We start from the raw sequence: 16,268 nt of genomic DNA, 5'->3' as shown, positions 1-16,268 counted from the left end.
AAGTTTCATCTTTTTGGGGGTCCAAGCCTTTTTCTAAAGACTGACTGATGAATCTTTCCTCCACACCCAGTTCAGGGCAGGGCAGGGTTAAAGTTTTCAGATGATGTGGTAGAACTGACGTCCTTGGCATGTCATTGTGGAAGTTCTCACACACAGTGGAGGTGACCAGTGGCTCCACAAGTCCAGTCCTGTTAGTGTCGTGCAAGGAGGTCAAACGTTTCTAAACCTTTATTACTGATTAGTAAAAACAGTGATGACATCAGCAGTGGGAAGGGGCAGGGTCCTCCCCTGCCAGGAGCCAGACTCTGCAGTGCCCTCTCCAGGCTGGGCCAGCGCCGGCCCTGACACCGCAGGCATGACTTTGGCCACCTTTCAGCAGTGAGAAGGTCTTGGACAGGATGTTGGTACTCAGAAGCCATCACAGGACAATCTTAAAGGAGCTGCATGAGGAAGGAGTGAATTGAGTTTGGTGCTGGGGGGTCAAACCCAGGGCCTGACACATGTTAAACATGGACCGCCTACCGCTGAGCTACACCGAAGCCCTCGAGTTGTGTTTTCTGATAGAAAAGGGTGGTGCAGACCTTACCAATCATACCCACTTCTCCCCTGTGACTTCTTTTTTTGGGGGGTGTTCCCCCCTAAGACAAGTTCCAGCGGGCCTAGAGTTCACTCTAGACCAAGCTGGCCCTGCATATCAGCAGTTCTTTTGTCTTTGCCTTCTACGTGCTGGGATTACAGACCTGCAGCACCACAGATTCTTGTTTGTAGGGCTGGAGGTGTAGCTCAGTAGACTGCTTGCCTAACATGTTTGAAACTCTATATTCAACCCTTAGCACCACATAAATTAGGCATTCCAGAACTCAGGAGGTAAACGAAGGAAGACCAGAAAAATCTAACATCTAGGCTAGGTGTAGTAGTGCAGAGGGAAACAGAGGCAAGTGGAGTTTGAGACCCTGTCTCAAAAAAAAAAAAACCAAAAAACTAGAATGGGCTAGGTCCCTAGTGTGTCCCCTCTTAAATCCATGCTAAAGCATCCCTGTAATAACAGCCCAGAGTAGATGCACTCAGGATACAGGGGCATGCTTGTCACACCTGGCAAAGTCTGGTGAACGAGAAATGACATGCTGGAACTCGGAGAGGTTGATGGTCCCATCCCTGTCGATGTCCGACTCTTCCAGGATCTGGAGACGGCAGGACTTTAGGCTTCGATCCCAATCCTGGCCACCCAACTGCCCAGGCGTGGCTAGGAGAGTCAGCTTACACTGTCCCAATCCTGGCCACCCAACTGCCCAGGCGAGGCTAGGAGAGTCAGCTTACATTGTCCCAATCCTGGCCACCCAACTGCCCAGGCGCGGCTAGGAGTCAGCTTACATTGTCGATGAGCTGCTTCATCTCAGAGGCACTGAGCCGAGTGTCCTCACCCTCGCCTGTGAGGCAGTTCACCAGCCGACTCAGGTCTTCTCTGTCCAGGGTTCCGTCATCATCAAAGTCTAGACAGCAGACACGGGAGCAACGGGCCTGCTCAAGGGCTGTCCCACGGGCACACGCTTGGCCCCCATTTCCTGTGGTAAGGAGCAGGGTCCAGCAGTTCCCACAGTGCTTACCGAAGATGCGGAAGGCATAGTGTGACTTGATGTCTGGGGTTGCTGTGTCGCTGAAGACACTTAGGAGGTCCAGGAAGTCCTCGAAGCTCAGGCTGTCTCTAGTAGGGGATGTGGAGAAGACCATGCAAATTCGCTCCTTGAAGGGATTGGCCTAGGTAAGAGAACCTTCTGTGAATGTTGCAGGGCAGTGCCTGGGTTACATGCTCAACCAACTCAGCTTTTGAGGGAGTGTCTCATAAACCTAGGCTGGCCTCAAACTCCCGAGCTTCCTGCCTCTACTTCCCAAGTGCTGGATTATAGATGTGTGTCACTCTGACTGACTCCCTTCTGGAAACTTGAGGAAGCTGATTACAGTAGTGGCACTATATGGAGTTCAGGCTCGAAGGGGGAGAACCTTTGAGGCCAGCACATGGAGGGTTCAGGAGGGACCACTAAGCCAGCCAGGAAAGGAGTGGAGATGTTCCCTGGGAGTCTAACTCAGGCACATCACAACTGGAGTCATAGTGGGAAAAGGAAGGCATCCTAAGCAAAGCAACAAGATGAGCCAATTGTTATTATAATTGTGTATGTACACACGAGCCCATGTGTGAGCATACCACACACATGTGGAAGTCAATGGATAACTTTCCATAGTCAGTCCTCTTCTACCATAGGCTCCAGAGGTCAGATGTAAGTCCTCAGGCTTACAAGGCAAGAGTTTTTAGCTGGTCATTTTTAAATATCCTTAACTGAACAATTATTTTGGTGCAGAGTCAGGCTCTTTGCATAGAAATTTCACAACAGACAGGCACTGTGGTGCATGCTTTTAATTCCAGTACCAAGGAGGCAAAGGCAGGTGGATCTCAAAGAGTTCAAGGATAGCCTGGTTTACATAGTGAGTTCCAGCCAGGCTAGCTAGGACTTTACAGTGAGACCCTGTCTCAAAATAATGATAGTAATTATGATTATTATCCACAGCAAGCTGGGCAAGGTAATACATCCTATAATCTTAGTGCTCAAAAGGCAGGGAAAGGGTAGAAGCCAGTTAAAGGCCACTCAAGGCTACACAGTAAAATCCCCATATCAGAAAAAAGTGGTGGCTTAGCTTAGTAAAATACCTGCCATGTAAACACCCCATCCCCCAAACTGCTGTTTTTAAAGAGAGTGAGCTGGAGAGATGACTTAGTGACAGAGGACCCTAGTTCAGTTCCTAGCCCCCGTGATGGGCAGCTCACAATTGCCTGTAACTCCGGCACCAGAGGGTCCAGCGCCTTCTGTACTCCACAGGCCCTGGCACAGACATATGTATATACCCACACACAAACAATTACACGTCATCATCAAAATAAACCCAAGGTGTGGTCACATGTGCAGAGACAGGGTAGATAAAGTCGGAAGAGGGTAGAGTGGATGGAGGACTGAACCTTGAGCTCTGGAAGGCTGAGAATCTGCTCGAATGACACTCGGGTGTGCAGCGACTCCTCCACACTCCGATGCTCCGGGGGAAGCAACTCACAAAACCGCCTGTGGGCCCTGGTAGAGAGAGGGGAACTTGCTGGTGCCTTCAGTCAGTCAGATTCCCTGTTTCCTACACTCCAGTCGGCATTTTGAATGCCATATAAATCAGGTGTATAACTAAGTCACATAGCCAGGACTTCCAGTCACTGGGCAGACTTCAGCCAAAGAGAGGTAAGTCACAAAGTAGCAGAGGTTTGGAGTCCCGTCTTAGGGTGGGTATTTATGGAGGAGAGGCGGTATGTGTGTCTGCAGACACTGCATCAGGCACTGTTCTGGCAGGAAAAGGATATTGTAGAGATATCTGTACCCTTCCCTTTGGCTATCAGACTATAGAATCAGTGGTCCCCGAGATTCCCCAGTCATCTCATACTGCGGGAAGGATGAAGCCTGGTGTCAGCCAAGGAGGAAATGTCTACCAGGAAGAGATTTCACACAGTTCCAATAACTTGTCAGATCACCTTTCACAAGAGGATGGAGCTGAGACATGATGGAGAGACCACATCTTGACCAGACTGCTTAGTTACACATATCTCCTGCCCTGTATTTAAATATAAGCCCCCCCCCCATCAGCAGGACACGAAGACTGCCTTGAGGGAGGGGGCTGTCACTGAACCTCTTTGATACTTTTCCCAGTGTGGCCACACTGGATACATTTCATTTCCCTGCTTTGAAATATTGTCCCTTTAATTGGCCTACTGAGGGTAGGTAGCCAGCCTATCTAGTTAGGACTGCCCATGGACCAAGTTCCTGAACCCTAACAATTACAGTAACAATTTCAAAGATTCTTAAAGAGAGGTTCGAGAAGGAGGTATAAGTGACCCTGAACAATGGGAAAAAAAGAGCAAAAACTCGATGTCACTTCAACTCCAGGAACCCCTTCTCTCACCACCACCTCTTTCCCAGTGGAATTTCACTTAGGGGACCAGGAACTTCCCTAGGTCAAGCATCCTGGCCATCAAATCACTTAAGTATGCTTTATAAGCAAGTTATCAGAACCCTCTAACCTGTTTCCTTGTTCTGTAACCTCCTCCTGAAGATTTAAGTAATGTGGAAATCACTCAGTAGTTCCTGGGTAGAGTAAAACTCAGTAAACGTTAACGGTTACTGTATTAAACAGGTAAAGTTGGGAGAAGAGCAAGCCAGGCTCCTCAAGGCTTCTTGTTTTTGCCAGAGGGCAAAGTCCTACAGAGGCACAGCTGTTCCCGAAGATAGCAGGAAGCTCTGCAGTGAGGAGGCCAGCGGGGCTTAAACAACCCAACTCTTCCTGAATACACAGAGGTGTATCCGTGATGCAAAGTTGAGGCCCCGGACGCGGGCAAAACTTGCACTCCGGGCCTCCGGTTCCAGATCCGCTTATCTTGATTTCCGTGAAACCCGACCCCACCCTCGGGAGAGGTGTCCAATCCGTCCCCCGTTAGGACAGTACCCCCCCAAAGCCCCACCCCCTGGCAATCCCGCGGTGGCAGGCGGGGGGTCGCGGGTCGGGGCAGCACTTACAGGAGGATCTCCTGCTTGGTCAGAAACGTCAGGTCCTGGAAGACAAATCCAGACAAGGGTCGGCGAGCCGCCCAAAAGCCACAGCCTCCCCGCCGCCGGCTCCCGAACCCCACTACCCGGCGCGGGCCCGCACGCGAGCTCCGCGAGAACTGGCGCCCCGCGCACCTGGTACTCGGCCAGCAGCTCCTTGGACAGGCGACTGCCCGAGCCTCCCATCGCTGCGGTGCGCGCACAGCTCGGCCAACTCTCCCCGGGACTCCGGCAACTTTCTCACTTCCGTCCTCGGGCCGCGTCCCCGCCCCGTCCCCACAGCAACCGCTGCCGGGCCTCCGCCCCCGGGCCCGCCCCTGCGTACAGTGCCCTGGCGCCCTTGGCACGATTCAGCCAGCCAGCTCCCGGCTCCCCACGGGCCCAGGCGAGCTGGAGGCAGGGCCCGGGGAGGAGCCGGATGCGCAGGGGCGGGGCCCAGGCCTCATGGCCCCGCCTCCTGATGGGTGGGGCTGGTCGCACCGCGCGCACGTGGTGCAGACTGCGCCTGCGTCGGGGACACCACGCCCCTCGCTGTGTTCCAGGGATGCGTCTGCGCGTGGAGTCTTGAGATGCATCCGCCTGTCCTAAAGCAGGTGCTGGAGACCTCAGTCCTGGGTGGGGGCAGGTAATCTCCAGACTCACTCCGGGACTGGAGGAGATCCGGTGCCCCTCTGCCGAGAGGGACAATCCCAGACTGTCTTACTGGACACGAGCTGCAGCCACGCCACCTTGCCGACTCTTCCAGAAGTAGCTTAGCTTGCTGCCTCTTGAAGCTGCTTACTGAGGATTCACTGAATTTGTGCAGTTATCGTCCATTCGTGGAACAGTTGACAAGGTAGGCTTTCGTTTTACATAGGTCCAGTTTCAGTGATGTGTCGGTACTCGGGCGTTTAGAGGTCGGTCCTGCCCACAGACCTACTGCTGCTGTATTGTCCTCACAGCTGACATGTCTCCTTTGACCCCTTCCACAAAGTGCAAGCTTCCAGCTGTAGAGACTAAGGTTGTTCTACCTATTTGCTTAACTTAACCTCCAGGACATCCAAGTCATTATCAGATGCATGTACGAATGAACAAATTTGCACTGCGTGTAAAAGTGGGGATTCCAAGCTGCTGGGAGGAGGAAGGGAAAGTGCATTCTGTGACAGTTAATGTTGATGGTCAACTGCTGGGCACTCCTGTGAAGGGTTTTCTTGGTTAGGTTATTTGAAGTGGGAGTTACACAGTGCCTTCGTCTGGTAGCCTCTACAGCAGGGAAACGGAAGAAGGAAACTGCTTTTGACCTGTTTGCCTTCACTTGCTGATAAGTTCCTCTATCCGGTTACCACCACCACCGAATTCCTTTGCTGGCATTAGAGTCAGCCTCTTCCAGCTTCCAACACAGACTAAAGACCAGCAGCTCTCCAGGCCTTCAGTACCAGATTGGGATTGCCGAGACACCCATCCTTGTGGACTAAGCAACTAACGTTGTTTGTCTGCCCAGATATGTCAATCTAGTAACTCCCCATTTAATGTATATTCATTAATTCTGTTCCTCTAGAGCACTGGTTCTCAGCCTTCCTAATGCTTTGACCCTTTAATATAGTTCCTTATGCTGTAACTCTCAACTATAAAATTACTTTTGTTGCTACTTCATAACTGTAATTTTACTACTGTTATGAGTCATAATGCAAATATCTATGTTTCCAATGGTCTTAAGAGACCCCCGTGAAAGGGGCATTTGATACCCAGTGGGTCAAGACCCACACAGGTTGAGAACCACTGCCCTAGAGTAACCTAATATAGATCCATTTACCTCCCACCCAGAAACTATGATATATAAGCAAAAGACCAATAGAATTTTTTAAAAACTCAAGCAAAGCATTATGAGACAAAAAAGAAAGTCTCCCAAAATACTATTGAGTCGGTTTTGAATTGGCCATCTCCTGTTGGACGTGGGCCTGCCGTTGAGTATGGTTTGTAACCCCAGTGAGACTCCATTATACAGATTCATTCTTTTTGCTTTGTTTTTCAAGACAGGGTTTCTCTGTGGTTTTAGAGACTGTCCTGGAACTAGCTCTTGTAGACCAGGCTGGTCTCGAACTCACAGAGATCCTCCTGCCTCTGCTTCCCAAGTTCTGGAACCAAAAGCATGCACCACCACCGCCCGGCACAGATTCATTGTTGATGGTACTCAGTCATTCTAATTGCTGAGCTTTAGTAAGCATGAGCATATATGATCTTAGTTTAAAGTTATTAAATTGGTTGGACCAGGTGGCACAGATCTGTAAGCTCAGCTGCTTAGGAGGCTTGAAGTAAAACAATCATAAGTTCAAGGCTAGCCTGGGCAACCTAGTGAGACCCTAGCTCAAAAATTTTAAAAAATTATATATATACACATATATATATATAATGAAAAGAGATAATGATGTGTCTTAGGGTTTCTTTTGCTGTGACAAAACAACATGACCAAAAGCAACTTGGGGTGGGAAGGGTTTGTTTCATCTTAAAACTCTTGGTTAATTTCATCACTGGGTAAAGTCCAGGCATCAACCTGGAAGCAGGAATTTGAGCCATGAAGAAACTGCTTACTGACTTGCTCCTCATGGCTTGCTCCAACTGCCTCTCTCTCTCTCTGTCTCTCTGTGTTCTGTTTTTCATGACAGGGTTTCTCTGTATTGTTTTGGAGGCTGTCCTGGAACTCACTCTGTAGACCAGACTGGCCTGGAACTCAATGGAGATCTGCCTGCCTCTGCCTCCCGAGTGCTGGGATTAAAGGCGTGCGCCACCACCAATGCCCGGCTCCAACTGCTTTCTTATTCAACCCAGAACCACTTGCCCAGAGGTAGTATCGTCCACAGTGGTCTGGCCCTCCAGCATCAATCATCAAGAAAATGCCAATCTGATGGAGGCACTTCCTCAGTTGAGATTTCCTCTTCCCAGATTTGTCTAGGTCAGTGTCAAGTGACAATACATAAATAGCCAGCACAGGCTGTAACTCAGTCCAACATGTTTGAAGCCCCAGCTTCGATCCCCTAGCACGTCAAAAATAAGTAAATAAGAAAGGAAGAAAGGATTACATTCAGTAAGATGGGGGAGAAGGAAAACAGACTCAGGAATAAACAACAACAACAATAGTCTTTTATTCATGACAAAAACCTGCAGGAGGTGGGGGTTCTCTAGCCTAAGAATCCAGCCCACTGCCTGGGGTAGATATAGGACAGAAAAAGTTGGGCTGGGGGTCAGTTGGAAGGCTTCCTCGTTTGGCCTGCATTGGCCAGTGCCTGGAGTAACAAATGAGTCAGGTGTCAGGTGATCAGTAAGTATCTCTGGAGGCCAACCGTTACTGGAGGGCCATAAGGCAGAAAAGGTAAGAATCTAGAAAAACAAGGTACTTTAGTTTTAGAATTTGTCATGGGCCTTCCTGGTTGTCATCTTGACTCTCTCTGGACTATGATCTACAAATGGAGGGCACTTATGAGCTGGATCTTGAGGCTGGGTGACAAATGCCTTTAATTCAGACCCCGAGACTGGAAGACACACCTTTAATCTGGGCCACACCTTCTCTTGAAGTACTATATAAGGACAATGGAAGAAGGGAGTGTGTTTGTCTGCTTGCCCTCATCTCTGTCAGCCCATCCATTCCTTCTTCAAGATCCCAGCAGGCCAGCTGGGACACCCAGCCTCATGGGACTGAGCAGCTAGTAGATTCTCGAACTTTCCATTCATAACTGGCCAATGTTGGACTGCAGCCTGTAAGTCATTCCAGTAAATTCACTCACTCACACACTCTCACACACATACATACATACACACACACACACACACACACACACACACACACACACACACAGAGAGAGAGAGAGAGAGAGAGAGAGAGAGAGAGAGAGAGAGAGAGAGAGAGAGAGAGAGAGAGAGAGAGAGAGAGAGAGGACCCAGAGTGGTGTAGAGCAACAGAAGGATAAGGATGAATCTTCTAAGTATATCTGGAATAGGCTTTTTAAACCGCCAGCACCTTCAGCTACTGAAGCCTCTCCAGTCACTCTCGTGCTCAGAAGGTACTGAAAGCCTGTGGTGTAAATTATATTTAAAACTTAAAGAAATAAATGCCTTTGATGATCTTGATTCATTAATAGTGAGTGGTGATGGATTTAGTAATGTTATATTTGAAACTTTTGACAGTTTGGGGGAAAATAAGGATAAGGAAAACGGTGCTACTGGTTGATTGCTCTTAATATCTCTAAATTGCTAAAGGATAGGAATGAACTCCATGATACAATTAATCAGCTTCAGGATATAAGACAGGACAACACGAAAGCCGGGAGTTGGTGGTGCACGCCTTTAATTCCAGCACTCGGGAGGCAGAGGCAGGCAGATCTCTGTGAGTTCAAGGCCAGCCTGGTCTACAGGACAGTCTGGTCTGGTCTACAGGACAGCCTCCAAAACAATACAGAGAAACCCTGTCTCGAAACCCCCCCCCAAAAAAAAGAAAAGAAAAGAAAAAAGAAAGGACAACACGAATTTAGTGATAAGTTGACTGGCTCCAGATTGCAATAAACAGTTTAAAGATTTCTAAGTGTGCCCTGGAAGAGAATCTTCTCTCTGGCAGCCACAGATCTTGAGTTGCAGAAAATCAAACTGAAGCCCTCATTATAGGGTTGGCTGAGAAATTCAAGTCTCAGCCTCAGATGGTGTCAGAGGTCAAAGTGAGGGCATTAGTTGGTAAAGGATGGGATCCTACAACTTGGGATGGGGATGTGGGAGAACTGAAGCTGAGAACGTTGAGCCCTCAGATGCTCAAGGGTTTATCTCACCTGAGGAGACACTGGAACATTGCCCTTTTCACCTTTCACTGAGGAAATTAATCCTCCAGTGTCTGCTTTTTCTGAAAGAAATGCCATATAATGTAATACCAAGGCCCACCAATAGTTGCCTCTGGACCTATAAGCGGGCTCCTAGAGATGAGGTAGAAAGTGTAGTCCATGAGGCAGTGTGATACACTACTAAGGAGCTTAATGACTTTGCTAATTCATTCAAGCAAAGGTCTGGGGAATATGTGTGGGAATGGATTTTAAGGGTGTGGGATAATGGTGGAAGGCACATAAAACTGGATCAGGCTGAGTTTATTAATATGGGCCCATTGAATGGAGATTCAAGGTTTAACATGGAAGCTCACACTGTTTAAAAAAAAAGGTGTGAGCCGGGTGTTGGTGGCGCACGCCTTTAATCCCAGCACTCTGTGAGTTCGAGACCAGCCTGGACTACCAAGCGAGTTCCAGGACAGCCTCCAAAGCCACAGAGAAACCCTGTCTCGAAAAACCAAAAAAAAAAAAAAAAAGGTGTGAAACCTTGTTTGAATGGTTGGCTGAAGCGTTTATCCAAAGACAGCCTACTGAAAAGAAGCTGGAGATGCCTGATGCCCCTCGGTTTAGGGCTGGTGAAGGGATTTTCAGTCTCAGGGAAACTGCAATGCTTGAGTGGGAATGCCGAGGAAATCCTAACCCTCCGCAGTGGGAAGGCCCAGAAGACATGCTTTATCCTGTAAGACCCAAAATGATGAGGGGCATTTGAAAAGTTTTGTTGTCAGCCTTTTCCTTGTGCCAGACCTCAGGGTTGGAGATGCTGCTGCTCAATTGGGTGAGTTAAATGCAGTGGGTTTTAATCGGACCCTGAGGCAGCAGGGGCCAGGTGATTCTAGTTACATTAATGGGCAAGAACAAGCCTTCTGATTTCTGTTTGATCTGTATAAGCAGAAAACTTCTCAAACAAATGAAAGAAAGGCTGCATTGGATCGTGACAAAAGACAGTTTCGGCCAGTGAATCAGTTTCCAGACTTGAGCCAGTTTGCAGACCCAGACCTCTTGAATGAAGGGGTGGCTCCGTTCCTCTGAGGAAGGACCCTGATAGGAGCAATAGTGCTCTTACCCCCTGAGCCATCGCTCCAGCCCCTTGACTCACTATTTTCTTTGGCAGAGGCAACTCTAAAGGCTTCCATTAGCCTTTCCAACCCTAATATTCCTCGCTTCACAGGTCAGGGAACCAATGTGTCCCAGCAGAGATGTCTATCCAGCCCTTAGCCTTGAATTTTATTTTATTTTGGTTTTTCAAGACAGGATTTCTCTGTGTAGCTTTGGAACCTGTCCTGGAAACTTGCTCTGCAGACCAGGCTGGCCTAGAACTCACAGAGATCTGCTTGCCTGTGCCTCCCGAGTGCTGGGTCACAAAGAAAGGTGTGCTCCACCACCGCCCGGCTTTGAATTTCCTGTTCTTTTACTTCTACCTCTCAAGTTCTGGGACTGCAAATGTGCACCACCATGCTCTGCTTCCAATTAACTCTCTACATTTAAATTTTATGTGAGTGGGTGTTTTACCTGAATGTATGTCTGTACATCACATTTGTGCCTGATGTCCTCAGAGGCCAGAAGAGTATATCAGATTTCCCTGCGGGTACTCGGAATTAAACCTCTGGAAGAGCAGCAAGTACTCTTAGCCACTGAGCCGTCCCTCCTCAGAATATTTTAATTTGCATTTTCCTGATGGTTAAAGATATTGAACACTTTTTGAAATATTGGCCATTTGTGTTATAATTTAGGAAAACTGGACTCTATACTTATTAAACCTTAGGTTGACTTCTGTGCATCATTTTGTTTGTTCTGGTTTGCCTGCATGACCATCATAGCTGAGGGAAACCAAACTTAAACTGAACCTGGTCTATCTCTGTCTCCCTCCCTCCCCCCTTACCTTCTTCTCTTTCTCTTACGTAGATTCTCACCATGTAGGCTATATTGGACATAGAGTTGGTGCTGACAGCCTTTTGAATGCTGGGGTCTCAGGCATGCATCACCAACCTGACACTCAAGCTAATTTTTATTTTTGAGAAAGGTTCTCATGTAGCTCATGCTGGCCTCAGATTCACTGTGTAGTCAATGCAGAACTTTGACCTGCCTGTCTTCATCTCCCAAGTGCTGAGATCACAGGCATGTGCTAGCGTACCCAGATTACTCAGTCCTGGGACTCAAACCCAAGGCTAGGCAAGCAGTCCACCAACTGAGCTAATGTTGTGGAATACTGGTACAGTGCGTGAAAATGTATTGCTGTGATCGGGGTAATAAGATGAATGACCAATAACTAGGCAGGAGGCATAGGTGGGGCTTCCAGGCAAAGAAAAATCTGAGAAGAGCCAGGCATTGGTGGCGCACGCCTTTAATCCCAGCTCCTGGGAGGCAGAGGCAGGCGGATCTCTGCAAGTTCCAGGCCAGCCTGGTCTCCATAGTGAGTTCCAGGACAGCCTCCAAAGCCACGGGGAAACCCTGTCTTGTAAAACTAAAAAAGAAAAAAAAAGTAAAAAATCTGAGAAGAAAGTGGAATCACCAGCAAGACTCCAGGAAGCAGTATGAATAATGTGGAGAGATGAAGTAACAAGCCACCCACAGAATGTAGATCAAAATAAACGGGTTAATTTAAGTTACAAGAGCTAGTGGGACAAGCCTGAGCTAAGGCCAAGCTTTCATAATTATGTCTCCATGGCCATTTGTGAGCTGGCAGCCCAAAGGAAAATTTGACTATAGAGCTACTTTCCTAATCCTCAAAAAATTATATATATATATATATATATATATATATATATATGGGAAGTCCTGTGTATATGTCAATAAAGCACTGTTAGCCAAAAGGGAAGCAAGATAGGTGGGACTAGGAGTCGAGGAGGACTCTGGGAAGGAGAAACACAGGAGTCGAGATGTAACCGCCATAGGGTAGGAAGCCAGGAAACTTCTCCGGTAAGAGAAATCCTTAGATTAACAATTATGGGATAAATACTTAAATCAGAGCTAGCCAGTAAGAAACAAGCAAGGCCAACAGCTTCATAATTAATATAGCCTCCTGTGTGTTTATTTGGGACTGATACGGCTCTGGAACCAGGCCGACAGGAAGGGTTATCTTTACATATATACATACACACACACACACATAGAGAGAGTGTTGCGTTTATATGGTGTTTGTGTATGCTATATGTCTGTGTATGCAGGTACTGAAGTGTGTGCACCTACCATCCGTGTGGAGGTCACAGGACAACTTTGGGTGTTAGTCTCCTCCTTCCATCTCAGGGCAGAAACACTGGAATCGCAGCCTTGTAGCATGCTCAACTCTATTTGGCTTCTGGGGATTCAAACTCAGTTCTTCACATTTGCAAGGCAGGTGCTTTACCCACTAAGTTGGTGGTTCTCAACCTTCTTAATGCTCCCCAACCATAAAATTATTTTGTTGCAGCTTCATAACTAATTTTGCTACAGTTATGAATCATAAATATCTGATGTGCAGGATCTCTGATATGTGGCCCTCAAAGGGGTCATGACCCATGGGTTGAGAACCGCTGCACTAAGCCATCTCTCTCTCCAGCCCCTTCAAGACACACATGTGTTGTCTTCTAATTGTATGTGTGTGGCATGTATGTGTATAGTGAGTGTGTGGTGTGGTATATGTGTGTATAGTATACACTTGCATGTGTGTGGAGGCCCAAGGATGCCAAGTGTCTTCCTAACTGATCTCTATGTAAAAAATATTTTTAAATTTACACTTACTGGTTTGTACATGGATACACGTGCTGCAGTGCACATGCGAAGCTAAGAGGACTTTCAGGAGTCTGTTCTCTCTGCACCATGTAGGTTCGGAGTATGGAACTAAAGTCCTCAGGCTTGGCAACAAGGGCCTTTACTGGATGAGCCCACTTGCCAGCCCCTCCACCTTTATTTTTTGAGAGTTCCTTTTCTCTCTGTGTGTTTCCATTTATTTGGACTGGTTTATTTATTCTGAGACAGGGTCTCTCTGTGTAGTCCTGAGACTCAATACGTAGTCCGGACTGGTCTCTGGACTCATAGAGCTCCTTCTGCCTCTGCTTCCTAAGTGCTAAGATCAGAGGCATTTACCACCACCTCCAGCTTCAAAAATACAACCAAACAACAAGAAAAACAACTGCCTCTGCTTCCTGAGTGCTGAGGCTGAAGAGATTTGTCACCATACCCAGTCCAAAGTGTACTTTATAGTACATCTTTATTGCATTGTTTATGTGTGAGCAAGAGCACACATGGAGGTGTGTGGAGTCAGTGCTCTCCGTGCACCATGTGGCTTCTGGGGATCGAACTCAGGTTGGTAGCCTTGGTGGCAAGCACCTGGACCCCAAATAGCAGGTAGTATGTGACCTTGGTAAAATATTTAAAAAACACAGACATTGTTAATAATTCCATCATCTGCAAATGAGGGTGTTTTTTTTTAAAGATTTATTTATTACATATATAGTGTTCTGCTTATATGCCAGAAGAGGACACAGGATTGAATTGTAGTTGGTTGTGAGCCACCATGTGGTTGCTGGGAACTGAACTCAGGACCCCTGGAAGGACAGTCAGTGCTCTTAACCTCTGAGCCATCCCTCCAGCCCGAGGGTGTTTTTTACTAAGTTAAAAATATAGCTTGGCAGCCGGGCGTTGGTGGCGCACGCCTTTAATCCCAGCACTCGGGAGGCAGAGGCAGGCGGATCTCTGTGAGTTCGAGGCCAGCCTGGTCTACAGAGCGAGTTCCAGGACAACCTCCAAAGCCACAGAGAAACCCTGTCTCAAAACAAAAAAAAAAAAAATAGCTTGGCATAGTGGTGCAGGCCTTTAGTCCCAGCGCTCAGGAGGCAGAGGCAGAAAGATCTCTGAGTTCAAGGTCAGCCTGGTCTACAGAGTGAGCTCCAGAAAGCCAGGGATACATGGAGAAACCTTGTCTCAAAAAAACCCAATGAGTAATAAAATAAACAAAATAACAATGGTGATGATGATGATAAGTTCTAAGCTGTGTGGTGGTGGTACAGTTTTTTTGTTTTGTATTTTTTTGAAACCCTGTCTCCTAAACAACAACAACAATGAAACACCTGGAAATGGGCTGCTGTCTGCATTTATGTATTTTTCATTTCTGATTGTTTCAGGTAGCCTTCATGGCTGTACCACATGATGCACAGGAAACTTCCTATCTGCTCCCTCCAGACCCTGAGGACTGGGAGGAACAAGGCATCCCGGACTTTGTCTATGGACAGAAGGACCTCATCGGGAAGGGAATTCAGTGGCCGAGGAATGCAGGCAGCACCCCAGACACACTGCCACGGTCCCGCTTCGATTCTGCCCTCTGCTCTGCGTGGAGGCAGCGAGTGGAACTGGACCTGTTTCGATATCGCCTAGAAGATCTGCAGACCCAAATCCTCCCTGGCTCCGTGGGGTTTGTAGCTCAGCTGAATATAGAGCGAGGAGTACAAAGGAGGCCCCCCCAGAATATCAAAAGTGTGAGGCAGGAGTTTGACCCAGAACAGTTTAACTTCACAAAAATCCGACCAGGAGAAGTCCTTTTCCGTTTGCAACGGGAGCCCAATGGCCCAGCTGCCTCAAAGCAAGAGGACGTCCTTGTGGTGATCAATGTCAGCCCTCTGGAATGGGGCCATGTGCTGCTGGTGCCAGAGCCTGCTCGTGGGCTCCCGCAACGTCTGCTGCCTGGGGTGCTGCGGGCTGGGCTTGAAGCTGTACTTCTGAGCTTACACCCAGGCTTCCGGGTAGGCTTCAACAGCCTGGGAGGTTTGGCCTCTGTGAACCATCTCCATCTGCATGGCTACTACTTGGCCCACCCACTCCCTGTGGAGGTCGCCCCAAGCACACCTCTAGACCCCAAAGGCTGTATGCATCTGCTGCAGGCCCTTCCAGCTCCTGGTTTCCTCTTTTACACGAGTGGGCCAGGGCCTGACCTGGAAGCCTTGATTAGCAGGGTATGCCGGGCCACTGACTATCTGAGTGACCATGAGATTGCACATAACTTATTTGTGACCCGGGGAGCTCCACCCGGGCAGGCATCATCTTCCTCGGGCCTCACTGGGATCCGAGTCATTTTGTGGGCCAGGAAGTCCAGCTTTGGAGTAAAGGAAAGTGGGGCTTTCAATGTTGCGCTCTGTGAGCTGGCTGGCCACCTACCCGTTAAAACATCCCAGGACTTCGGCAGCTTGACAGAGGCAGCTGCGGTGGCCCTCATTCAGGACTGTCTGCTGCCCCAAACTCAGGCAGATGAGGTGCAGGCAGCACTGGTGGCTCTGATGGCCCAGGAAGGGCTATGATTCTTCAGGTTTTACTGATTCAAGGCCCTTTCCAAAAGCTGTTAATCACTGGCAATTCTTTTCATGACTGCCTCCTACCACTCAGATTAAGGAGTATAAAGAAGGCACTGAATGAATGTATTCTTGTGAACGTTTCAACTGCTTCTCACCTTTTTTCTTAGACAAGCTGGGATTAAAGGTGCTTGCCACCACCACCTGGCTAGAATAGTGTGTGTGTGTGTGTGTGTGTGTGTGTGTGTGTGTGTGTGTGTGTATTTTTTTGGTTTTTCAAGACAGAGCCTCCTGAGTGCTGGGATTAAAGATGTGAGCCACCAATGCCCGGCAAAAGAATATATTTTTTTTGGTTTGGAGTACATTTCTTAATCATATAGAAAACTGATTTTAAGAACAGAAGAATGAGCCGGGTGTTGGTGGCGCACGCCTTTAATCCCAGCACTCGGGAGGCAGAGGCAGGCGGATCTCTGTGAGTTCGAGACCAGCCTGGACTACCAAGCAAGTTCCAGGACAGCCTCCAAAGCCACAGAGAAACCCTGTCT

The 16,268-nt window shown here is 48.2% G+C and overlaps 2 protein-coding genes across 2 annotated transcripts; one reads left to right on the top strand and one right to left on the bottom strand.

The window, feature by feature from the left end:
* Positions 1-213: 213 nt before the first annotated feature.
* Cib1 (calcium and integrin binding 1) lies at positions 214-4,937 on the bottom strand. The gene is made up of 7 exons (XM_005077798.4): positions 4,764-4,937; positions 4,599-4,633; positions 3,008-3,116; positions 1,605-1,755; positions 1,372-1,490; positions 1,093-1,181; positions 214-440 (listed from the first exon to the last, which is right to left on the bottom strand). The coding sequence occupies exons 1-7, from the start codon at positions 4,812-4,814 to the stop codon at positions 419-421; spliced, it is 576 nt and encodes a 191-aa protein (XP_005077855.1). The 5' UTR covers positions 4,815-4,937; the 3' UTR covers positions 214-418.
* A 232-nt stretch (positions 4,938-5,169) lies between these two features.
* Positions 5,170-15,866, top strand: Gdpgp1 (GDP-D-glucose phosphorylase 1). The gene is made up of 2 exons (XM_005077874.4): positions 5,170-5,463; positions 14,566-15,866. The coding sequence occupies exon 2, from the start codon at positions 14,575-14,577 to the stop codon at positions 15,730-15,732; it is 1,158 nt and encodes a 385-aa protein (XP_005077931.1). The 5' UTR covers positions 5,170-5,463; positions 14,566-14,574; the 3' UTR covers positions 15,733-15,866.
* The last annotated feature ends 402 nt before the right edge of the window (positions 15,867-16,268 follow it).

The sequence above is a fragment of the Mesocricetus auratus genome, unplaced genomic scaffold (genome assembly GCF_017639785.1).
Source record: "Mesocricetus auratus isolate SY011 unplaced genomic scaffold, BCM_Maur_2.0 Super-Scaffold_4256, whole genome shotgun sequence".
NCBI classification, from domain to species: domain Eukaryota; kingdom Metazoa; phylum Chordata; class Mammalia; order Rodentia; family Cricetidae; genus Mesocricetus; species Mesocricetus auratus.
This window is presented reverse-complemented; position numbering and strand designations above follow the sequence as displayed.

Coding starts and splice junctions, on each gene's coding strand:
- Cib1 (XM_005077798.4), bottom strand. CDS start 4,814: ATGGGAGGCTCGGGCAGTCGCCTGTCCAAGGAGCTGCTGGCCGAGTAC. Junction 1,491..1,604: donor CTATGCCTTCCGCATCTTCG/GTAAGCACTGTG, acceptor TCTGCTGTCTAG/ACTTTGATGATGACGGAACC. Junction 441..1,092: donor CGTTCACCAGACTTTGCCAG/GTGTGACAAGCA, acceptor TTCCTCATGCAG/CTCCTTTAAGATTGTCCTGT.
- Gdpgp1 (XM_005077874.4), top strand. CDS start 14,575: ATGGCTGTACCACATGATGCACAGGAAACTTCCTATCTGCTCCCTCCA.